The sequence below is a fragment of the Cololabis saira genome, chromosome 17, assembly GCF_033807715.1.
Source record: "Cololabis saira isolate AMF1-May2022 chromosome 17, fColSai1.1, whole genome shotgun sequence".
Lineage (NCBI taxonomy): Eukaryota > Metazoa > Chordata > Actinopteri > Beloniformes > Belonidae > Cololabis > Cololabis saira.
Window position 1 is genome coordinate 23,157,129 of NC_084603.1, and position 25,077 is coordinate 23,182,205.

A 25,077-nucleotide genomic window follows, 5' to 3' on the forward strand; every position below is an offset into this window, starting at 1 on the left:
ATGTGCACGATTGCAGTTCTTGTCCTGTCCACGGTGCCTCGTCACTGACTTGGTTTCATATGTTGACAGACACAATACCCAATGGGAAGGACCACTTGGCAGAGACGGAGGAGGAGGATCTGAGCATCGAAGTATCCAAGCTGAGCCTGAGCACTTCGGAAACGGTGGAAATCTCCATAACAACAAAGGAAAAGCCTGGGGATCCTCAGACCCCGGAGAGCCAGACCAAGTCCCCCAAGAAAAAGAAGAACAAGTTCCGCACACCTTCTTTCCTGAGAAAGAGCAAGAAGAAGAAAGAAGAGAAAGAAAACACAGAAGGTTGAGGTTCATGTGAAGGAAACGTTTAAATTGCCTTCCTTAGTTTGGCTCTGTCCAAGGAAAGTGAAGTAAATTGGTAGGAAACTCTGCCAGGACTGCTTTTTTTTTTTTTTTAATAGATCCAACAAATTCCACTGATTCCCATCTTATTATTTCAAGTTCTTTCAAAATGTGCGGTAAAATTGATTTTTTTTTCTTAGCATTTGTGATTGACCACTTAGATATGATTACGCCGAAAAGAGCTCAAAGGTGAATGCAACACTGCATTTCTGTGGTTACTACCCATATTTTTCATGGGGTTTAAATATGGTATTACGTGAAAAAAAAAGTCTTGTTTCATACAAACATACATCAATTTAAACCTCTGAAATATTATTATTTCTTTTTCCTTTTTGCACAAGTTAATGAATGTATGCTGACAGCTAGAGATAACGTTTAATAATCGTTTAATGACAATATAAAAGATGAACAGTCTTTAGGAATTGAGAAACTGTAGCTGAACATGTCGAGATTAAACCATGTTTAGCTTTATGAAAAAGTATGATTTGTATCTGAATTTAACCATAGCTATACTTACTAGTAATAATATATGTTGGTTTATATTACAGGTATAACAATATAGTGTTTGATAGTTACATAAATGATTTGATAGTCATGACATTTTTACATATTTACATACTGAGTCTTACACTTAGACTGCTGTGATTAATAATATAGTAATAATTCATGTTTTCTTGTTTGTGGTGTTCCCACGGTTGCTGCTCGATTGTAATTGTGACAAGGAATTTGACTGTGATTAACAGGAAGAGCCCAGCAAAGTGTTTATGAGTGACAAAGTTGGACTTTTATTAAATACTACTTCTTTGGATGTTGACAATGAAAGTGCCAAGTCTGAATCACAGGAAGTTGAATGTGATGGATGTTTTGATCAGTTTTGCTCAAATTGTCAGTGAAGGCAGCGCGCTGTGGAAAGCTAATCCTCTTAACCACTGTTAAGAGTTTGACATGGAGTATTACTAAATGTATTTACATCCCAGTCAACAATGTGAATGATTTGTTCGAACCCAAAGGGAGTGAAATTTTTGTAAATAGTTTTTGTGAAATTCTTTTCTTATGCTAATCCAAATATTAATGAAAATTCCTGATGTGACAGTACAATCTAAGAATGTTTTAACACTCCTTGTATCATAATGTTTTTTTTTACTCGCACTAATTAAGCTCTACATTTACTGAACTTGCAGATATGTTTACAAGTTGTATTAAACATGTAATTTCTGTACCTAGTGCTCGTATTCCCCCTGTTGTTTACATGCTATTTTACGCCTGTTTTCATTTGTTTTGTTTTGTTCACCTTATGTAATAAAAGGTTGCGCCGCGTCCCGTAACTGCTGTAGTGCTCTCTGGCATACCCGCTGTGTCAAGTTATGTTTTCTATCATTACTTATGAGAAAAAGTCTTATTTTATGCATCTAGAACTGAAATTTCAAAGATGACACCTCCACTCTGATGACAAAGGAAAATGTAATGGATCAGTCGAAGAAGACAAAATTACACCTCCTGTATGAAGTAAAAGTTGTTGTTTTTTTAAACTATTTACTGAGTGTTCCCTGTATTCACATTTGTTTTAAACCCACGCACACAGAAAAACAATGGCCCTTACTCGAGTGATAATCGACCGTGTGAAGTTGCATAATCAGTCTTGGGCCATGATATGAATGCCCGTTGCCATGGTAATTCACTGAGAGGGGGCAGTGGAGACAAAGAGAGGATTTGGTGTCTCCAACAGGTGTTCACATTGGGGGATTGAGGATCTGCACCTATAACCCCTGCGACCCCCAACCCCCACATACCCCCCTCTACTGGGAGATGCTTTATACAGACAAAGTTGAAGTATAAAGGTGGGAGCATTTTATTTTGAAGTAAGATATTTTACATCCACTGATTTTTCGTGCATACATAAAGTCCATCCCAGCTGTCTTTAAACAAGAGGTGGGACATCGAGAGCACTTCAGTCCATCTTGAGAGTGAGATATCTCACAATGAACATTAAAATGATAGTTAAGAATTAACCACCAGTGGCGATCATTACTACTTCATCTCCATTACATGAGCAGTGCCAGGCCCCATATTTGATATATGAGCAATCCTTTACGATGTGTGGACAACAGAGCTCAGAGGTCTTCCCTGCACCCTCGGTGCTAACGAGAGTAAAGAGCAGGTGACACATGTCTGCTGCAGTGTTGTGTTGCGGTGCTGTGCCGTGACCTCGGGGCAAAGTGCAGCTATTGTCTTAAAACAACAGGAGACGGCTGCTGCACAATGCACACCACCACCAGCATGTGCACCAGGCAGGTGCACCACCAGATAGATCAGACAGACAGATAGATAGGTTGCAAACACACTCCAGCCTTCATCTTCCGTGTGACAGCCGAGCCACTGGTGTAATCCTCAGGCTTTTCAGATTACTCCAGTTGGGATCACATTCTACACCAACCTACAGCGGCTCGGCTTTCCACGCTATCAGCGCGACACATACATGCAGTCGGTCGGTCAGTCGGTCTGCCCACGAGCCTTGCAGCACAGACGAGACTTTTCCCGGTGAAATGATGTCAGTTTCCCTCCCCCCACTGAACTCCTTGTCGATGTCTGACTCTGCCTGTCTTTCAAAGCATGCTGGTGAGCAGTGGATAAGGTCTGAGTTCCACGAATACTGCCAGGAGCAAAAGGTTGTCTTAGGAGAAATATATCTAAATAGATCTGCATTAGCAATCATTTGTGCCATCAAAGTGTGCATCTATGCTTTCAGGCCTCGCCAGGCGCCTGACAGAAACTCCATGGTGGGGGTGTTCTCTCTCTCAGACAGGCGTCTGTTACAGGCCTGGCCACATCTGCAGCGGGCCAGCCATCTGCACCCATTGTCTAGGAGGCACAACACGGCCCTGCACGCATGGCTGGCTGCGTAAAGGCAGTCCCTTTCCCCTCAATTCTTCTCCATCCCTGAATGCGGGGAGACCAATGACTTCTTAATCTCTCGAAAAGGGACAGCAGAGGTGCACCAGCAAGTTAAGAACATTTCATTTCAAGGCTAGTTTTACCAAAAAGCAGATAGATAAAAGCATTTTCATTATCACACAAATTCTGTTCTCCATTTCACTGAAACATGCTCTAATGCAACTTTCCCCTCTGTGGGACTATTAAAGGATTATCTTATTTTATCTTATCTTAAAGTAAGAGATGTGTGCAATTTGAAGTCAAACATTATTTCACTATTTTATTATGGTCTTGTTCTCTCTGTGAGTTTAGACTGTTTTAGAAAAGGAAAGTGGCTCTCAAAGCTGTTCAGGTGACATCAGGAAGAAACACTTTGAAAAACAGTTGGATTATGAAAGTGTAAACAATGTCAAATGGTTTATATAATCCTATGAATCTATTGGATCCACAGACAAGGGAAAACTCCCTTGTGAGGTACACCAGGGAATAAGCGAGTCACCATAAATTACCATATCAGATACTGGAGTGCAGCATTTTGTTGCATATTCAACCGGCTTTCAAGTCTTTCACAGGTAGCTATACTTCAAGTCATTGCAACAGATGAAAGGAAGACATCCGTCCTTCTAACAATAGAAAAACATGGATGCTCTCAGCATTTAAGTATGACCACGTGGGGCCCTTCAGGAACACAAAAGCCCCAAGTGATTACATATTTATTACTGAGGCCAGCATTGGCAGCTGATATCCATGGGTGAACTGATTATTAGGTCTGATACTGTCTGCTGTCCACACAACACCCCTCATTTATGTGTCCTCATAAAAAGTCAGGCTATTTTTCATGAATATGTCAGGTGGAATAAAGCAACGCTGTTATAAAATTAAACAAGCATTATTGCAGAATGTCAATGCAGATGAGTGTGTTATTTGTTCCTCTCCTGCAGTATTGATAATGAGGATTTATTATGGCACAGTTGACAATGAATGCAATGTGCATGCGTTAGTGGGAGGGATTATCCACCAAGTAGGGCAAGAGGCTGAGGCTAAGGACTGCAATTCCATCCAGCCTAGTTCATTTCAGTCATCTGCTCAGTGCACATACAGGACAGACAGCGGGGGCAATTTTCAGCGCTGCGTATTTGTCAAAAGCCCTTTCTCCCCCCCCTGCAAAAAAAAAAAAAAAAAAAAAAAAAGAAAAGACAAACGTTAGAGAGAAAAAAAAATGGTTAAATACACGCGACAGCACAGCGAGCTGAAACCCGAAGAGATCCTGTCGGAGTCTGACGCGTCCACGGACCAGCAGGACTTCCCAGAGATGCCCGACTATTCTCTCAGCGACGTTTTGTACTCCAACTGTTCCGCAATGGACCAGCTCGGCACGTTCATGAGGAACGTGCAAGTGCTGCTCGATGCAGCCGATTACATTGAAAATGTCGAGAGGAACAACGGAAGTAAGTAAACGGGGGGGGATAATGCCTGAATTATGGTTCCGCGTTAAATGGACGCAGAACCTACGCCGTAGTTTCTGCGTCGGTGCAGCCTTATGCCGCGTTCCATTTGTTCTCGGAAGTGGGGATTTCCTAGTTCCCAGTCGGAATTTTCAACTGGAACGCCCCTCGAAGTGGGATTTCCCACTGGGAAAGTGGGAGAGTCTTCGCCACCCCCGAGTTCACATTCCAAGATGGCTGCCCCGGTTGTAAACACTAAGAGAACTCTGTAAAAATTCGTAGCACTTCATTCTAGTTTTGGTCACACTAAATCAGTCGTGTATTGTTCGGCATATATATGCTGCTATAGTGTAATTTACATTTTTCATGTGGTATATGCGAACTACAAACTTGTTTTCCTACTTTGTAACTGGAACGCTGATAACTCGGCTGTGACGTCATTCCGAGTTCCGACTTCCGAGGTAAATGGAACGCAGCATTAATGCGCCGAGCAGACAACAATAGAGGCGAGGGCGACAAAAGACGCGCAGCGGACACGCGCACCGTCCCGACGGTCTGCAGCTGCAAAACCGTCATCTCATCGGCCCGACACCAACAACAATGCCCACTTAGGGGGAAAAAAGACTGCAAAATGTCTTCAAATCGAAAATTTAGGGAAGCAACTGCATCGCCGGAGAGGAAAAAAAAATCCTCTGCAACAATAACCTGCAGCTTGTATAGCTGCTGCCATTTAAACTAGTCTCCTCTAGAGCCATGATCTCGTTATCGGTCTAAAGTAGACTTCCCTGCGTTTATTTTTAAGAAGACCTACAAAAATGTCCACGTTTATTATATTAAAGGCTGCTATTTCCTTGTCTAACCTTTTATCTCACTTTGCCGAAGCCCGTCTTCAAATGATTCCCCCTAAAACACCACCCCCCCCAAACAGAAATAGCAAATGCACTATTCCTTTTAGCTGAACGAGACTTCTTTTGGGTTTATATTTTACTGTGAAAAAAAATCCTGCTATGGTTTTCTTTGGTCGTCGCTGCTTCCTTGTATGTGTTGTTCACATGGTTTCCACATGGAACAAATTGAAAAGTTTTGATTGGTCGAGACACATGTTCCCACAGCGAGGGTCACTGTGATTAACCAATCACACGCGGGTTTACCTATGACGTGGCATGTTACCGAGAGCATGGGTTCATGGGAAATGTAGGCTTTGTGTCTGGGAAAAAGGAAGTAACATTTGCCACAACAGTCAAACTTCTTAATTTATTCCGGCCTTCTCTGAATTAGTTTGATTTTCTCAAGCGACACTCTAGATGGTTCATGGTCACAAAACATACGTGATGCTTTTGCATTTAATGAGAATAGGTGTCTTGCAATCGTTGCTTGTTTAAGTCCATGCACACTGTATGTTGCCTCTTTTGAAGACAGTACTTAACTTTCAGGTCGGACAAGGTCACAGTGATTGTGCAAATGCAGATTGTATTTATGTTTCTGGCACAATAGCTAATACTGAACTGTATATTTAACCATTTTTACATGTTTCTTCACCAGAATGTGAACATGGCTATGCTTCAGCATATCCTGCAACACAGATTGAACACCAACAGAAACAGCGTAAATTCAAGAACAGAAAATTGGACAATATTCACAATAGGTGGGTTAAGCATGTGACATTGACCCCCAACTCCAATGAAGTTGATGCAAATGTGATCTAAGGTCATGCATGCTGTAGTATTAGCTAAAAAATCATGGGTTTTGCTAAAGTTGAGAGATATTATGTAAAACATATGACAATTGTGTTCATATATTTTCTTATTTTTACAGGTCAGCACACAATGAACTTGAAAAGAACAGGTGAGCGCAGATTTAAGAGTCCATTTCAATGCATGTTTATGACAAAGACAGACATCTCTCACAAGTAAAGACCAAAGACACTAAAGATAATGTCTTCTGAAACATACAATTTCCACCACATATTAACTATTGAAACTAGCTCTAAAGAGGTGTAGATATACTTGCATATGTACTTGCAAAGCAAATTTAAATTTGCTAGCAATACACCTCGATTTCTAGGCAATTTGTTTTTGCACATGTGCTTTAAAAGATGATAATGTGTAAATTAAGCTGTACAAAATAGGAGCATAGATCTTCACACATTCTTAAAGTTGCTGTGTTGTGAATTCATCTCAAAAGCTTCTTGTCTCAAAATGGAGCTTCAAGCGGAGCTGTCTCAACTCTTCTACCTTTGCATTTCTTGGTCCTATGCTAAATGTGTTAACCATAGAATTTTAAAACAAGATGTACGGCAGGCCAATAAATCAGCCTGCTATCATCACAGCACTGAAAAGGCTTTTTCTAATCAACACCTTGGAAATTCATGCATTGTATGCGAGAGCAGTGTGCATTTTGCAAGGCAAATAAAATGCAGCTCCAGTAGCAGCTCTGTTCCTAGAGGACATGCAGACTTTTCCCCAGTCAGCAAATGGGAACCGTCTGTTTCCAGACAACACGGCTCCTTCCTGAGAGATTCAGAGCTGCAGATCCAACAGCATCACACATTTTTTGCTGCTCCAAGATGAGGGGACTTCTACTTTAAAGCGGAAACAAATGTTAGGACACATTTAATTTATATTCAAACATCCAGACATTTGTACGCGTGTGTGAGAGAGAATCTTATACACATAAATGGGCATCTGGTTGAGTATGTAAAGAAGGAAGATATATCAATCTTTAAATATGCATCTCGTGAGGAGTTCAGAGGGAATTATATATTTTCTTCTCTTTTTTTATTCACAAAACTCCCAGTACAGATATGGTATAATTATCTGACCAACAACACGCTCCATTATTTCAAATTATAGTGAGAGTCCTTAACATTTTCTACATTAATTCAGACCATGATTTCAGTTGCTCAGCACCACTCAGATATGCATTGGTTTTAATTTGGAAAAACAGAACCAATTTGAGTTTATCAGGAGCTGTTATAATAATCTGAAAAAAATCCAAATAAGTGAAAACCAGAAGAATTCATTAATTGTAAGTTTGGCCTTTAAGTTTTCTTTCATGAATAGTCAAGAGGGAACGTAATGTACCTTGATGTGTGTACGCTGCCTCTGAGGAGAAATTATGATGAGTGTGTGTTGTCCCACAGGCGAGCGCATCTCCGCCTGTGTTTGGAGAGGTTGAAGTCGCTCATTCCTCTGGGACCAGACTGCAGTCGGCACACCACACTGGGACTGCTCAACAAGGCCAAAGCACACATAAAGGTGTGGTAGTCTAAGTAGTTTGGCATTATCATGGGACTGGAAGCTGCTGCAGGTACATTTTTTTGCTCTTAAAAGTAATGATTCAGCTGAGCTTTATTTTTATAACACTTTTTAGACTCATGTGCTTCACACAGCTTACTGTAAACAACAAAGCAACGTCACACCTATAAAAACAAATGGTAGAGAACAGAATATTAATAAAATAATAGCAGTAAAAGGAAAATGTGTAAAGGTTTAAATAAATTGAAAAGACAGAAACAAGTAGTTCACAAAAGATCAATGTTTTAATATACACATCTCAAAATAAGTCTTTTTTTTAATCTTAAAATGCCTAAAGGCTGTCAGCATTTTGTAAACAGACTGGCAGCTACTTCCACAGCAGAGGAGCCTGGAAACTAACTCTGGCTCCCATTCTAGTGTTAGAAATAACAGCAGGCCTGGATACTGTGTCGGGTTTTAGGGAATAATAATATTTTCTCAAAAAATTAAGGGGCAAGTCCATGAAGAACTTCGTATGGAGAAGGATTTGAAATTTGATCAGGAACCTATTTTCTTAATGTACCAGCAGTCATATTTGCCATTACTTCATATTTATTGCTAGTAATTCATTAATGGTTTGATTTATATCCACAGTAAAGGAGTAACTGTATAACCATTTGTCGTCAACATAATCTAAGCAGACATTATGACTTGTCATAGTGGAACAAAACCCAAATAGTGCTTATAAAGTGCCTGAAGTGTTGCACAACATTGTCAAAGAGAATCAACCGTGAAAGCAAAACAGCATGATTTCAATCTCTATTAAAAATGTAGAATACCGCTTGTGGTTTGTGGTTATAGACATTTAGAAATTTGTTTAAAATTAAATTTCTCTCTGAGTAAAAGATGTTGATCTCTAGTGCTATAAGAGATATACAATTATCATTTTTGTGTTCATTCATTTGTGAGTCCGACATTGGAGACATAGTGATATGCTGCACATGAATAGTCTTTTTAGTCAATGAACTCCTGCTCTGAAAAAGAAAGTCTATTTTAATCTCTTAGCTCCAACTCTTGGCTGCTCCAGTCTCAGTTTTTTTTCTTCTTTGAGTTGCAAACTGCTGTGCTGTCAAAGTAGTTGGCTGTCCATCCGGCACCATCACAGGCTTTCTGCACTTTCTGCACAGAGGGCTAAATATTTAGCCACATTTGAAAGTCTATATGTTCTGTGGTGTTTTGGTTCAACACATGTAAAAAGGTATTTGAGGATAGAGACGTGTTGGTTTTGTAATCCCAGCTGACGCAGTGTAAGCAACTGAAATGAATACACTTGTTTATAGAATTCCCATTTCAGCTGTCAGTGTATGTTAGCAGTGATTTAACAACATTATGACTGTGCAGCAATAAGGGCTCTTCAAGTCACCTCTATCCAGTCAATCGTTAGGCAGCTGCACCTTAAAGGTGCTTTGGCCAGCGTCAGGTCATTCTTTTTAACACATCTTCTTTCTCCTCTGAAGGAGGTTAGTCTATACACTGACCACTGGTCTAAAAGAGCATCACATCCACTCAGACGGCCAAGACTGCAGCACTAAATAGGTCACGGTATCTGAGCTACGCGAGACTGATATGAGGCTCAAAAGGATGTGTGGCGTAAAAAAGCATTCAACACTTGGGCTCCTCTGATGGCTGCGGTTCAAGTCGGATCAATGTTTAGAGGATATATAGTAACGGCTGAGGTGTGACTGAGGGCTTTAACGGTAGAAAACCTGGCAACGGTCCGTGGAAGTTGATCAGAGTGAGAGGAATCTCCCATGTCAGCTGTTGACTTTGGACCGACCTGCTTGAAGTGCAGGAAATGAAACTTTTAAATGATACTGTATTATAGTTCAAGATTGGAGCAGGTATAGTAGGTAAAAAAAGTAGTAAGTAGTAAATTGTCAAACATAATGTCATGATAAAAACTAGTCTTAGTAATCAGAGTAGTAAAGAACATTATGCAAATCTCCAATAATTTTGTTGTTTACTGTGTGAGCAGAAATATACAATCTTCACACACATGTATTTTTATTTAATAACCTAATAATAGTAGCACATTGTGGAAAATCAGTGGAAATTACACATTTTACTTGGAATTGGATCGCTGCTTTACTACTATTGTATATTATAGGTGTGTAACGATACACTAATCTCACGATACGATACACGATATTGAGGTCACGATAACGATATGATACGATATTATAGCAGTATTTTTTTAACAACCTTGCATGAGGAACATATGACTGGGAAAAATTGTCTTTTATTTGAAAGACACAAAATACAAAATAATGCTGTGCATTTGCCCTATTGTTACAGTTTGTAATGCTTTATAACTGTTTAAGTTTTAAAGAGAAAGCCAAGCCAACCATTTTCCACAAACTGAACTAAAAGTAAATGTCACGTTTGCATTATGCATCTTCAGTTTCATACAAGTACAAATATTTTGCCACAAACTGAATAGTTTCTCTCATGTATGATTTGACTTTTTTCTTTTTTCGGATGAGCGTTACTAGTCAACACAATAGATTAATATTAATATTCCAATATCGCGATACACTTTGTCACCTCCACGCCACGTATTGTGACGTTTTTGTATCACGAAATTTTGTGGCACGATATATTGTTACACCCCTAGTATATTACACAGGGTGTTGAGCATGAGGAACATCTTGAGAAGCTGTAACGATTTAATACAAAACAATCTGCCTTAATAATGTGTGTGGCAGACTGGACCCACACACAAACTGTAGTTTCTTTATGCCTGCACACGTATTAGAGATTTTAGCTGCTCATCAGCCTTGCCGTCTTTTCAGAAACTTGAAGAGATGGACCGGAGGAGTCAGCACCAACTGGACACTCTAGAGCGGGAGAGGAGACATCTGCAGAGGCAGCTGGCTCTGCTGCAGCCTCACGGCGAGTGGGAGAGGGTTCGCACAGACAGCCTCGGCTCCCGCATGGACTCTGATCGCTCAGAGTCTGACAGAGGTTCGTGTCCCTGTTGGAACCTTCCTCCACTTTATGTACACTCATGTTGTTCAGAAGTTTAATTTGCATCCATTTGTGTTGTGTTTGAGCAGAGGAGATCGAAGTGGATGTGGAAAACACTGAGTTCTCCCATGGAGAAATGGACAGTGTTAGCACCAGTGGTGCGAGCGACCTGGACGACCACAGCAGCCGGCAGAGCTCGGCCAGTGACGAGGGCTACTCCACTTGCAGTCTAAAACTGGCCTTCTCTGCTTAAAAGCACCAGCCTATACTTTTACCTAAGCTGCAATCTTTTATGGCTTTCAACGTCAGAGTACCGGCCTACAGCTCCATGCTCTCCTACGGTTTAGGTTCACTGTCTTCAAAAGAACCAGCCTCAATGAAAAATCCAATCCAAGAAAGAACCAGCCTTAAATTCAGCTCAGTTTAAAAGGTACAATGATCTCCCTCCAAAAGCCGACAGGTCTTCTTTCCATCTCCAACACTTTCCAGAACCAGCTTAAATATTTGGCAATAGGCAACTCCCTTTTCATAGTTGACTTAAAAACAATCACCTGAATGTCCCTTTACCTATTGCCAGCTTGAATCAACCCTATCTGTTCTTCTGAGCAGATACAGATTCTGTAGAGTAATCGCTATTGCACCAGTGTCAAACACTGAAGGGTCGACTCTGCATTTAATCAAGCTCCTCCTCAGAAACCAGCAAAACACACTCACACACACAAAAAAAACGATACCAGCTAGAAGCTCAACATTGGGAACATTTGCTCCATTTGCCTTGTAAAAACAATGCCCTTTTACATTGGATACTATATCCAGACAGCACTTCTTGTCAATGTACAAGCCAGCAAGGGCTACGATGTCTGCATTCCAAAACCTGTTTCACACTTCGATAATCTCTGCTTTAGGACCCACAACCATCACTGATCTACGTGGTGTCCCTCCTCTTGAAGAAACAGTCCTATCAAAAACAGGTGGTGTAGTCCATCTTTGTTATTTTAATTTATTTAGCATATAGTTCTATTTATTTTTGGTATATTTAATCATACTGTAGCAACATCTTTGTCATGCTTGAATGAGGGAAAAAAAATGTAACTTTCTCCCCTTTTACTGTTTCTGAAAATGTTTACCAAATGTACTCGTTCCCATTAAAGCACATGTCGTGCTATGAGTTAAATCCATTACTCTGTTATCTAGCTCAATGATTTCACACTGTGTGCAAATTCAGTTAATTTAGATGCTAATAAGTCATCCTACACTTGCCCAAGCACAAAGCTCAAGCAATAATGTGTCCAGTTAGGTCACGCCTGTGATGTTGGCTGGATTTAGTACATTATTCTGTCTGTTTACTCCCAAAATACAGATTTACATTTGCTTCAGTAGTAATATCAGCTACTATTAATCAGCAGTCAAATGATTGTAATTGACTTAAAACACTATGGTGCATGTGTCTTGAATGTATCCTTTCTAATTATTCTTTAACGTGCTTTGGATTGACAAGTTAAATCATAATAATAATGATGATACTGTTGTAGCATGAACAAGAACTTCTATACTGTACCATGTTTTTGTTTGATGGTGTTTCTTTTTTTTTGGTACTGTAGCAAGATTTTAAAAAGTGTTGAAATTTGGAGACTTCTCACTGATAACTCAATATATGTTAAACACAGAATTGCACTGTTGACCTGTTCGAATCCATGAAACCAAATAAGACATTTCAGTATAATCATTTATCTGCATTCCACTGATCCAAGTTCTGAATAGATCACCACCAAATTGTGTCTTAACATGGGGACTGACTCTTGCACAAAGTTCCTTGCTGGTGGTCCTTCACTACTCCTCCCAATATAAAATGCACTATGACAGAAAAAAAATGTTTTGTTAACTAATGAAATTGAGGCACACCCTAGATTTTTTTTCTTTTTTTTTTGTGCTTTGATCAACCCTTTCAAGGTGACTTTTGTGCAAAATATGTGCTGCTGGTCCCCTGCTTAAACTTTGTTACAGTTCCTAATAAGTATTCCTGGAATCTTAATAAACCTCGACACACAAATACCAAAGTTGTCTTTTCTTGACTTCGATGTTTCTTTTAACTTAATTCCCTGACAATGTTCTGTTAAACAATTAAAGTTTAATTTGACTGACAATGGTAACTGCTGCTTGGTCGTAACTGTTTCAAGAAACCTCCAGTATGACGGTGAGTTAAATACATGTTGGGGTCCAAAATGAAAAAAAAAGATATTAGTTTCATGGGTGAACTATGGAAACATGCTGCCTATGAGTGGATTTCAGATTTTAAAAAATAAAACCCATACTGCCACCTACAGGGCCTAGCTGAGCTAGTCTATTATGTAAAAACAGTGAATGACACTGACGCAATGTGGTTAAAAACTGAAAACAAAACACTGTTTATTTGACTGTTATGTATACACAGAAATTAAAACGGAAGTTCAGCCATTTTAAATCAACACCATTATTATTGTTCAGGTTTCGCTATAATTGGTCTGTTTAAAAATCCAGCCTCAAATATACACCCTAAACCTACATGTGAACATTTGTACATATCTCGGTAGATATTTTGCCCCAGTAAAATATGGCCACAAATAACAAACTTGACAAATTTTCTGTAACACCACTTCCTCTTCTTACCCCACTTCCTCTTCTTACACAACAGGTGACCATGTCCATGAGGGATTTCTGATGTTTTATCTACATAAAATATAAGAAAACTACAGCAATATTTTAAACACGGGTATGCAGGCAATTCAATTGAAAGTTTTTTTTTTACTTGAGAAATTTAAATCATGTATAAACACAATGGAAAGCACTGATACAGCTAGTATACAGTGGATTATTATGTACAGAATATATTAGATCACTGTGGCATTAGATGTCTGACGTTGTATTTGGACGTGTCATTGTACTGCGTCATAGGTTTGTCTGCAATACCGCATGTTCCCACGCCAACCTTCCCGTTTACACTTTCTGGAGATGCAAATATGCTCCTCTTCACCTACAAAAAACAAAAAAGGCATGTGAAGTGGTCACAATAATAATAGTAGGGGAAAGGGAATAGGGAATAAAAGGGGGAGACTTACCTGTCCTTTCTTGTTCTTTGAGTAAGCTTTGTTGTTGAACTGTTGCCACTTTGACTTTTGCTCTTCCCTCTCTTGCTCCAGCTCCTTCATCCGCGCTACCTTTTTCTGGGCTTTCTTCTTTTTATACTCTCGCTGCTCTGCTATTTTCTCTTTCCTTGAAAACAAATTGGAAGGAAAAACAGTTTGTCCAACATGTACAATTACAATAAAAAATAATGCAACACATCAACAATCATGACACCTGAATCAAACCAAGTCAGAGATAAGTGTAAATACAATATTAGCAGTTGTAAAAACTGAAAAATGAAAAATGTACAAATGCTGTAACTGCTGAGGATATTATTGTCGTTTTGTTTTTCCTATGACTTAAACCTGCCAAACAGACAAACAAAAGTTATTACGGACACTGAAAGTGTTGCAGTTTAAATCATTTCTATGGGGGTGAGGGACGAACATTTAATTTCCATTCAGCAGGAACAACACACACCTACAAAACAAGGGGCTTTAAAATCTAAACATTACTTCCCAACTGCATTGCGACTGATGAGTTTTCTCCAAATTTAAAACACCAACTAAGAATCAGCACACAATTCATTTAAGCAATCATGCTTAAACGATTTCACTTCATGTAATGTAATATTTGTATGATGAGAACCAAAATCAATCATCCACTTTGCAAATACATTGAAAAGACAACAGGAAATGAAAGTCAAATCAAAATTGACTTGATTCGCAAAAAAATAATGAAAGAGGTAAAACCAACAGCTCTTGTAAAGAGAGGCTCCATTTCACCTATCTATTGCACAAAAGCTGGGATTATTTTGTTCTTCAGTCCTGATCAATACGGGGCAAACTGAGAACTGCAAAACATCACGTGGGGGTGGCACAGGGGGCTAGCCAACTTGGGCATTTCCCCATCTCACCTCAAAAATCGAAGAGAAGAAGAGTTTATCGATCCACATGGCCTTTTAGAAAGTCAACGAGAGGCAATTTTACAGAGAAAGGGAGCGTGTATACTTATGGAAAGAAAAAAAAAGGAGTAGCAGACTTTTTAGTTGTGGCTGCAGAGCAGCAGTATAAAGGCCTGGACGATTGCAATGAAGCCACATCTGACTACATACATTAACCATTGTGGTTCCTATATGTTTTAAGCTTGTCAGCTGACTATTAACCGTCAAGAAATATGCAAATGTATTGGAAATGGCATTCAGTGACTTTTTACTGAGATATTTTTGTGAAATGCCCGTCCATTTCCCTAAGACGCTGCCCCTCTGGTGGTCAGATTGAAATACTCCAGGTCTTCATTCCTCCTCTTCGCAGCTGCAACAAAATCCACCAGCTTTAGTTTTTTTTTCTTAAAAGAAAAAAGTCACTCCTTGGTTTTCTGAAAGCCATGTTGAATGGTAAATGGTTCTTCTTCTCTTCAATTTTTGATGCGAGATTGGAAATCCCAAGGTTGGCAAACCTTGTGTGCCGCCCCCTCACATGATGTTTCGCAGTTCTCAGGTTGTCTGTTTTAGAATTGACTGAAAGCTTGCATGAAACAGAAAGGATGTCCAATTAAAACTATGAGCGCCATGCTAAGCAGACTTTGTTTTTAAAGCACTTTTAAAACAGAAGACACTGGTGAAAGTGATGGATGTAAGAATAAGAATACATTTAAAAAAATAAAAGTACAAGACATAAAGAAAACCATGAGTAAAACTACAAGACACAAATAAAGGCATGAGAAAAAACAACAATCAATCAACAATTTATGTGTAAGAAAGTCAACCTTTTATGCTGCCCTTAAGATTTCATTGAAAGGAGTGGAAAAAAAAGGTGCATTCTTATTTCGGATAAATCAAAGATTTACTGTGTGGATGCAGGGCCTAAGCACTGTCTGTTCACCAAACATAATGGCTGTAGAACATAATTCAGTTCTGTAATTGTAATCAAAGTTTAAAAAAAAAGGTGTGAGTTACAGAGTTTTGTCATACCTTGATTTTGGTTTCCCATCCTCATTAGAATAGTTTCCCTCCTCTGCAGCTTTCAGGTTTTGCAGAGGAAGCACTTCAGCATTTCCATATTCACTGAAGGTAATGGCTGCAGTGTCGTTCTCCCGGTCTATCTCCTCGATCTCAGCCTCGTACACCCTGTCAAAAAGTCACGCCTGTAAGCAGGTGAGTATGAGCAAAAAACTCAAGCTCTACTTAATAAGCAAAACTAAGTACTATTATACAACTCAGGTTGAATGCACATCACCTATCAAATCTCTCCTGCAGGTTTTGCAAGAGAAAGGCAATGCTATGCTCTATATTACATCATGCCTCTGCCTGAATAGGCATGTTACATTTTAATGCCGTTACAAATAAGTGTACAGTGATACAACTATCCACTCAACTGCATTCCAGTTAAATACATAGGTTTTGTGGACTCAAAATCTTTCACATTTAGCAAATGTTATAAGTTTTTTTTTTTAAATAGGGATTGAATGCACAAGAATTATGTGAAAAATGACCTGGTTTGATGGAAATACCCCTAGAAATATATCTTAACATATAATCAGGAGACAAAAACCTTCAGCTCGAGGGATGAGATGTATTAATGTTCTATACAAGTTACATTTTATTAAATACAACATGACCAGATAACCAATTTGCAAAACAAAAAGTTACAATGGCAAGTTTTATTATTATTGTTGGGATAAGAATTAAATTAGAACTTCAAAATAAAGAATTGTATTATTGTATACATATACTCTTTTATAGTATAGTAACAATTACTACTGTTGTTATTATTTGAAGAAGGTGGTGACACTCACTGGCCATCCTGACTCCACACAGCCATACACCTGTCTCCCACTTTCCAGCTGTGCTTCACCGGAGCCACGTCTGACCCAGTGGTATCAGAAGTCCCATCAGTGGGCTGTGATGTCAGAAGATCTTTTGTAAGATCAATGACTTCCTGCAAAAGAAAAATAAGCAGAAGAGAATGGGTTGTTCAGGTGAGGTGAGGCAATATTCCTCGGGGAAATTTCGTTAGAAGGAAAAAAAAAACGTAGAACAAAGACACAGCATGGGATGATAGCCAAACATATTAAGATAACCTTTTATGGTATGAAAGGGTTTCTCAGGTAGAGTGTGATAAATGTGGAGAGAAGACACAAGGCTGCCATTGTAACAGTGCAGGATGGAGACAATTTTCCACTGGATGTTATCTTATTTTGACGTTGGTCATGCCGAATGATAAAATCATTTACATCCGCCAGTATCACAATAATTGGAAATTTCCAATGAATTTCCAATGCACATTGGAGGAAACAAAAAGTGTGACTATGGTAATATTTCCATTCCAGTAATAAGACTGTGAATGCCCTGTAAACATCCTCTAGACCAGGGGTTCCCAACCTTTTTTGTGCCAAGGACCAGCAGAAGTATAAACAAAAAGCTCAGGGACCGGTTGACAATTGATGTCAATTTTAATAAACATTTCAGAAAAAAACAATGCATTTTAAAATGCAGGCTATCATCAGCGACGTTAGCTGATGTTGTGGCCTTTAAATCTTGCTTCTGCAAATCTAACTCACGTTTTTTCCTTTCGAAAAAATCCACTGGTTTGTCTTTGAGAGAAGGATGTTTTGTATTTAAGTGTCTTTGGAGCTTGGATGGCTTCTTTGCTTCGTTGGCGAGCGTTTCTCCACATAAAATACATAGTGGGTTTGGCGCCTCCAAATCGCCTGTTGCAACAAATCCGTATTTTATATACATAATGTCGTACTTGCGATTAAAGCTTTTGCTTTTCTTTTTGGTAGGATTTTCCACTTGTTCATCACTATTTCTTTTACTCGAACAACCAGTAAAGAAATGGCTCATGGAGGTTTGCTGAGGTCCGCTCATCTCTGCAGCTGACTGAACCTAACCTAATTATATGACAAAAAAATGCAAAAATTGTTTTCTTAAATTTAGTATGAGGTTGCTTTAATTATGTGGCAAATGATAATAAACACGAGAAAGATGGCTACTTCAATGAAAAATAGATATTTTATTCAACTTTGCTGCTGTTCATACAAAAAGTAAATAAAAAACAACAATTTTCACCTGTTTCAATTAAATTTTCACTTGAAATAAGTAGGAAAATCTGCCAGTGGGACAAGATTTTTTTGCTTGTAATGAGAAGATAAATCTTGTCCCACTAGCAGATTTTTCTACTTATTTCAAGTGGAAAATTTACTTGAAACAGGTGAAAATTGTCAAATAAGTTATTTTTCTGGTGTTATTTTTCTGGTGATGACTCTAAATGTTGAAATAGCAGTAAAACCACATTCATTGATGAAATGACATAAGAGATGGAAAGGAGGGATGGCAGTTTTACAGGGGGGATGATTTGGACCATTTGTATTTCAGGGGGGATGATTTGGACCATTTGTATTTCAGGGGGGATGATTTGGACCATTTTTATTTCAGGGGGGATGATTTGGACCGTTTTTATTTCAGGGGGGGATGATTTGGACCGTTTTTATTTCAGGGGGGGATGATTTGGACCGTTTTTATTTCAGGGGGGGATGATTTGGACTGTTTTTATTTCAGGGGGGGATGATTTGGACTGTTTTTATTTCAGGGGGGATGATTTGGACTGTTTTTATTTCAGGGGGGATGCCACCCCCCCTCATCCCCCCTCAACTCCAGTACTGTTTTTCCGATCTGGCGCCCTTTTCCCACTGGTTTGGACATACAGTATAGCTACAGCTCAATTTGCAAAATGTATCTGTCCCTGCTTCAAAGAAAAGCCCTGGCTTTAGTTCTTCTGAGGAGGAGACTAGCAGCAGCAGCAAGGAGGGTCCATGAAATCCTCAAGAGAAGACAGGATTTGGGGGAATCCAGGCTCGTTGGAGCTCCAGCTCCATGATGACCAGGTCTACTTCAGATTAAACAGGGAGCAGTTTGACAGCCTGTTGGGGAGTGGGTCCTCAGCAGGATGACAACCATCTTCTCTCCTATTGGTCGCACCGAGATGCCCTCACAGCGCGATGACATTAAAAAATGTTCAATTCAGACGCAGGCAGGTGAAACGCCCGTGGCAGGTGGCCTCTCCCGCACCGCCAAACTCGCAGCAGAGCGGTCCACTCTTGCGCTGCGGTAGCACATACACAATGAATGGGAAAGCCGGCGGCGGTCGCCGCTTTGCGCCCTCCTGAAAGGGGCTTAATACTGTTGGCCCCTGAAGGTTACATTTGGCCCCATAATGGCCCCTGTTTCAGAAAAATCCTAGAACCACCAGTGCCAAGTTTTGTTACCCGCAGCTGCGCTGAGACGCAAAAAAAAAAAAGCTGCGCTGAGGGAGAGAGAGACCCTGTCGTGCAGCGCGGCTGTACGCAGAGATTGTATGAGGTGAAATGAAGTGAGATGCCTCACTCCATTGGGAAAAAAACGTCTGGTGACAATTGCCGACAATTTTGATTATCGCTTTTTGTCGGCAACGTCAACGAATCGTTGCAGCCCTAATTATGATCGGAACACAAGCCATTCCACGGCCCGGTAGTAACGCCTCTACGGACCGGTACCGGTCCGGGGACCGGGGGTTGGGAATCACGGCTCTAGACCAGTGGTCTTCAACCCTGGTCCTCGGGACCCCCCGTCCTGCATGTTTTAGGTGTTTCCTTGCATCATCACATCTGAATCTAATTAATGATCTTCATCAGCTTGTCATTAAGGCCTGGACAAGTCTGTTAATGACACAGCCATTTGTATCAGGGTGTGCTGAAGCAGGGAAACATCTAAAACATGTATGACAGAGGGTCCTGAGGACCAGGGTTGAAGACCACTGCTCTAGACTTTTTTGTAAATATAAATCTAGACTTTAAAATATATAAAATAAAATAAATTCATAAAATTTACATTACATAAAAGTACATATTACAAATTATGCCCATTTTTATATAGAGATATAACTTTGAATCAGTCAGCACAAACATACACCAGAAAAATTATCCAATGCCATCAATGAATGTGTTTTTCTACATATTGTCTGATCATATTAACTAAGATTAAGTTTTGGTGTTTTTATTTGTTTATTAATATTATAGGCTATTAGTAAAGCAACGTTTCTGGACTAGTTCACTTGGATTCGTCCCATTTTGTTACCATGAAGGTTTGTACCTTGGGAAAAGACCCCTTTCATCAAGAAAAACGTCTGAAATAAGTCTTTACTGAACATACTTCCCTCTCTGGTCCCTTTCAACATTAGTGTCCACTTCAGTTTGTGACTCCCATCTTCTCTCCAAGGACAACTATGACTTCAAGTTATTTTTCTTTCAGGATATATCATATTTTAATCTAACTTTGTAGCTGCTTCTGGGGACTTTTTTGGGGTCATGAGCTCAACCAGAAAAACAATGTTGAATGATTATATTTAAAACAATGATATATAATGTTAAATCAACTTCAGTCTTGAAATGTTGATGTGTAATTGTTGTTCCTCATTAAGTAAGTATGTATTGTCCATTACCTTCTGGTACTGTTGTTCTGACCATCACTGGGGTGTGTGTGTGTGTGTGTGTGTGTGTGTGTGTGTGTGTGTGTGTGTGTGTGTGTGTGTGTGTGTGTGTGTGTGTGTGTGTGTACTACATGTCCATTACCTTCTGGTATTGTTGTCCTTACCATTGCTGGTATGTATTATAAATATAAGTTAACAGTTAACTGTCACCCGTGGTGACAATATACATTGTTCCTGGATTTGCGCGCATTGTGGTTGTAAAATGCATCTGCATTTCGCAGATGTACATTTGTACATTTAGGAGAGGTGAACTGTAGAATAATTTTTATTATAATTTGCTATAGGTCTTTTTGTTCATTGTTTTGGTTTAAATGCTGAGACAGGAGGAAGCCTTAAAAAAATCTGTCAAGTTATTGATGAGAAACGGGGGTGGGAATATATATGTTTTCTTCTTCTTTCTTCTTCTTCAATATTCAAATTAATTCATTAACACTGTAGTGTCATTGAATTAATTTGAATATGGAACCTGCACATCTACTTTTTACGGAAGAGTATTAGGGCCACTTAAAAAAAATAAAAAGAATTCTGAGAAAAAAGTCAGAATTCTGACTTTAATCTCAGAATTCTGAGAAAAAAGTCAGAATTCTAGGCCACTAAAAAAAATAATAATAATAATTCTGAGAAAAAAGTCATAATTCTGAGAAAAAAGTCATAATTCTGAGAAAAAAGTCAGAATTCTGACTTTAATCTCAGAATTCTGAGAAAAAAGTCAGAATTCTGAGAAAAAAGTCAGAATTCTGACTTTTTTCTCAGAATTCTGAATTTAATCTCAGAATTCTGAGAAAAAAGTCAAAATCCATCCATTATCTATACCCGCTTTATCCCTTGCGGGGTCACGGGGGTCTGCTGGAACCTATCCCAGCTCATTTCAGGTGAGAGGCAGGGGTTACACCCTGGACAGGTCACCAGTCCATCACAGGGCCACATATAAACACACAAACCATGCTCACAACCACACTCACGCTCACACCTACGGGCAATTTAGAATCACCAATTAACCTAGCGTGCATGTTTTTGGACTGTGGGAGGAAGCCGGAGTACCCGGAGAGAACACACGCAAGCACGGGGAGAACATGCAAACTCCACACAGAAAGGCCCCTGCCGGGCCTGGGAGTCGAACCGGGGACCTTCTTGCTGTGAGGCAACAGTGCTAACCACTAAACCACCGTGCTGCCCCCCCCCCCCCCCCCCCCCCCCCAAAAAAAAAAAAAAAAAAAGTCAGAATTCTGAGATTAAAGTCAGAATTCTGACTTTTTTCTCAGAATTCTTTTTATTTTTTTTAAGTGGCCCTAATACTCTTCCGTAACTTTTAAAAGGTATTTGTTTAATTTTCTTTTCCTAAATGTACCTTAATCTCTATACATGAACAGAAAATGTTCCCTGACACTTCCAACCTTTGTTATAAATGTAAGACACACAAAGGTACATTTATCCATTTGTTTTGGTCATGTGACCACATCCAGATTTTCTGGAAGGGGGTTCACTTTGTAATCCAGGAGGTCATTGTTAAACAGCTCTTGCTGACTCCTCCTTTCTTTTTACTTAACCATGATGCTCCAGACAATTTTTTTGGACACGGACACCAAATCTCTGTTGATAATTCTTTTGTTCCTGGCTAAAAAATGTATCTTGCTGCAGTGGTCCACTCCCCAGGTCCCTACAGTCAACATGTGGGTGTCACAGATTTCTGCTCTTATTCCTCTTGAGAAGTTGACCCATGACCTTCATCACAAATCGGACAAGTTTTGGAGGATCTGGGAACCATTGCACTCCTTCTTACAGAAGCCTTAACTCAGCTTCTGCCCTTGAAGGATGAGGACTGCCTCTTCTTTCTTTCACTTATCCCATGTATGTGCTCTTCGTTTACCCGTCTCTTAATTTTACCTATTTTACTTATTCATTTTATGCATACGTACTGCACAGCGCTTACTGTTGGTTTGGAGTGGGTTTTTTTTCTTCTTTTAATTTTATTTTTATGTTTTGTGTCATTTTGGTCTATTCTAATGTTTGTACCCATAAAATTGAAAAACCAATAAAAAGTAGGCCTGTGTTGAAAAAATCGATTTTCCGATTCTAAATCGATTCTCATATTAATTCCTAAAAATCGATTCTTATGTCTAAAGATCGATTTTTTTTTTTCCATAATTTTCGCCAGGTGAACTTTAATCCCAGTATTCGGACACACAGTTTGTCATGACACATGAAAAATGCCAGGTGCTTCATGGCAATATGTGTGCGTGGTGACAGAATATAAATTAGATAAGCTAAAATGATTTGTTTACTGCATGAACTGTTGCAATTTCTTTCTTTTTTGCACTTTAAATGGATATTGAAAGGCCTGTTTGAGTTATTTATTTCTTAGTTATTTCACAATAATTATTGTGAAATTATTATTTCACTAGATATTTTACAGTCATATAATTCAGGCAACAGCTCAAAAAACATTTTAAATAACACTAAGCCAAATTAATATCGAATCGGATTGAATCATGATAATCGATTCTGAATATTAAGAATCGGAATAGAATCGATTCTTGACATTTGAATCGATACCCAGCCCTAATAAAAAGAGTATTAAAAAAATAATAATTCTGTTGCACGCAGGTCACTTATGTTATGTTGTAAATGTTGTATTGCTTGAAATAAATATGAACTAGGAATGGGCGATATTTTACCGTTCACGATATACTGTCAAAAAAATTCCCCACAATAAGAATTTGTCATCTCGGGGTAAAAACGATAAATTCCCGTTGATGATGTTTTTGTGTAAAGTCGGATTTATGGTTCTGCGTTAAATTGACGCAGAACGCATGTGAAGGAAGGAAGGAAGGAAGGAAGGAAGGAAGGAAGGAAGGAAGGAAGGAAGGAAGGAAGGAAGGAAGGAAGGGAGCCTGAAAGAAAGAAAGAAAGAAAGAAAGAAAGAAAGAAAGAAAGAAAGAAAGAAAGAAAGAAAGAAAAATTCCAGTTGATGACGTTTTTGTGTAACAAACATAGCGGATCTGAGAGCGAGATAGATTTATAGTTAAAAAGATGGAGTTGAATTGGTATTTTTTTTTATCGTCATTTTTATCGTTATCGGGATAAATGCCAAAAATTATCGTGATACATTTTTTAGTCCATACCGCCCATCCCTAATATGAACTGTAGTTGAATATTCAATTCAACTACCTTTTGTTCGATTAAAGCTGATAATAAGGTGAAAGTAAAAAGTTACTTTTGTTTCTGTGATTAAAGTGTTTATCTGCAGTGAAACCAACCTGCAGGTCCTTCTGCAGCTTGAGCAGGTCTTCATTGTCCTCGTCGGTGGATAAGGCCACCTCTACCTGCTGCAGCTGGGCTTTGTAGCTGCTCAGCTGTTTCATCAGTTCCTCCGACATCTGGGACAAAGAACAGTATTATTATTATTATCTATTATTCACATGCAGTCAGGTGGCGGTGGTTCGCTTAGCCGACAAAACAACGAGCGTCGCCGTAAATATCCCGCCAGGGAAGTCAAATAGCCTATTTCGTGTTATAAATAGGAGGATGCAGCAGATAAAGCAGCATAAGGACGGTTTGATGTTCCAACTACAACAATAACCTCAGCGGCCTTTATGGAGCTAACGCTAGTAGCAGCAACAACACTGGGCCAGCCGCGGGAATAACGAGTTAGTGTGTTGTCTTACCTCTGTGTGACTGCTCCTGGTTCAATTAATACAATAATTATTAAAATCCCAATTAGTTAATTTCCCCCCCGAAAAAACAGTTTTAACGAATACAAGCTCTTGCTGCTTTACGCGAATAGCAAACCGGAAAGCCGTCGAAACAAGTCTCGCGAGAACTCGGCCTGGATATTCCCCAAGAAGCTCACCTGCGCCCCTATCGGTCAGAAATGAAATACTCCGTAAACAGCCGCTTCAATGCCTAGCGTACGGACTCTTTAGCCTAGAAATGTAGACTTGTAAATGTAAATGTTCTTTCTATGTACCTACATCTTTCCAGATGTGGGTCTGATGTATCAAGCTAGAGGTTGTTCATTGTCCCAGTCAAACCTCTCAATACACACAGCACTAAAGTTTTAGTCTAATTGCACACAAAATGCAAGTATGCATTTAATGTCTTGCTCGTTCTGTTCTAACACATATTAGTCCTACAATCAAATTTATATTGTTGAAATTGTTTATATAACAGTAGACATGGTCGCTGCCATGAAATATCCTAAAAGAAAATATTGATGGATTTTTGAAATATGTTGCATATGTCAAATAACAAATATTGAATAAAAGTTGCAATCCATTTTACACCAAAAACTACGCAATATTTGAATGTTAGACACCATAGTAGAATATGGCATAAGTATGTCTCAAATAATCAAATAAATAAATATAGTGAAGTCATTATAGCCTAGTGTATGAAAATGGGTGTGCTGAGAGATAAGCAAAATTACTTATT

At 39.1% G+C, this 25,077-nt stretch overlaps 3 protein-coding genes across 4 annotated transcripts in view; 2 read left to right on the forward strand and 1 right to left on the reverse strand.

Annotated features, from left to right (window-relative positions):
- add3b (adducin 3 (gamma) b) overlaps positions 1-1,879 on the forward strand; it is a 28,372-nt gene extending 26,493 nt beyond the window's left edge. For both annotated transcript variants that reach the window (XM_061744739.1, XM_061744738.1), the window contains exon 15: positions 70-1,879. In XM_061744739.1, coding sequence (XP_061600723.1) covers positions 70-323 — 254 coding nt within the window. In that variant the 3' untranslated portion in view covers positions 324-1,879. The remainder of the gene's footprint in view (positions 1-69) is intronic.
- Positions 1,880-4,432: 2,553 nt separating this feature from the next.
- LOC133463697 (max-interacting protein 1-like) lies at positions 4,433-13,084 on the forward strand. Its single transcript, XM_061745377.1, has 6 exons — positions 4,433-4,757; positions 6,297-6,399; positions 6,570-6,599; positions 7,897-8,011; positions 10,843-11,014; positions 11,107-13,084. The coding sequence occupies exons 1-6, from the start codon at positions 4,529-4,531 to the stop codon at positions 11,268-11,270; spliced, it is 813 nt and encodes a 270-aa protein (XP_061601361.1). The 5' UTR covers positions 4,433-4,528; the 3' UTR covers positions 11,271-13,084.
- A 311-nt stretch (positions 13,085-13,395) lies between these two features.
- Positions 13,396-24,461, reverse strand: smndc1 (survival motor neuron domain containing 1). The gene is made up of 6 exons (XM_061745378.1): positions 24,312-24,461; positions 23,904-24,023; positions 16,916-17,058; positions 16,092-16,247; positions 14,113-14,266; positions 13,396-14,027 (listed from the first exon to the last, which is right to left on the reverse strand). The coding sequence occupies exons 2-6, from the start codon at positions 24,021-24,023 to the stop codon at positions 13,890-13,892; spliced, it is 711 nt and encodes a 236-aa protein (XP_061601362.1). The 5' UTR covers positions 24,312-24,461; the 3' UTR covers positions 13,396-13,889.
- Positions 24,462-25,077: the final 616 nt, after the last annotated feature.

Bases quoted from the DNA above. Each gene is read 5' to 3' on its own strand.
- LOC133463697 (XM_061745377.1), top strand. From the start codon at position 4,529: ATGGTTAAATACACGCGACAGCACAGCGAGCTGAAACCCGAAGAGATC. The intron at 4,758-6,296 runs GTAAGTAAACGG...TTTCTTCACCAG, and splicing joins TGTCGAGAGGAACAACGGAA to AATGTGAACATGGCTATGCT. The intron at 8,012-10,842 runs GTGTGGTAGTCT...CCGTCTTTTCAG, and splicing joins AGGCCAAAGCACACATAAAG to AAACTTGAAGAGATGGACCG.
- smndc1 (XM_061745378.1), bottom strand. From the start codon at position 24,023: ATGTCGGAGGAACTGATGAAACAGCTGAGCAGCTACAAAGCCCAGCTG. The intron at 17,059-23,903 runs GTTGGTTTCACT...TTTCTTTTGCAG, and splicing joins AGCTGCAGAAGGACCTGCAG to GAAGTCATTGATCTTACAAA. The intron at 16,248-16,915 runs GTGAGTGTCACC...ACTTTTTGACAG, and splicing joins GTGTGGAGTCAGGATGGCCA to GGTGTACGAGGCTGAGATCG.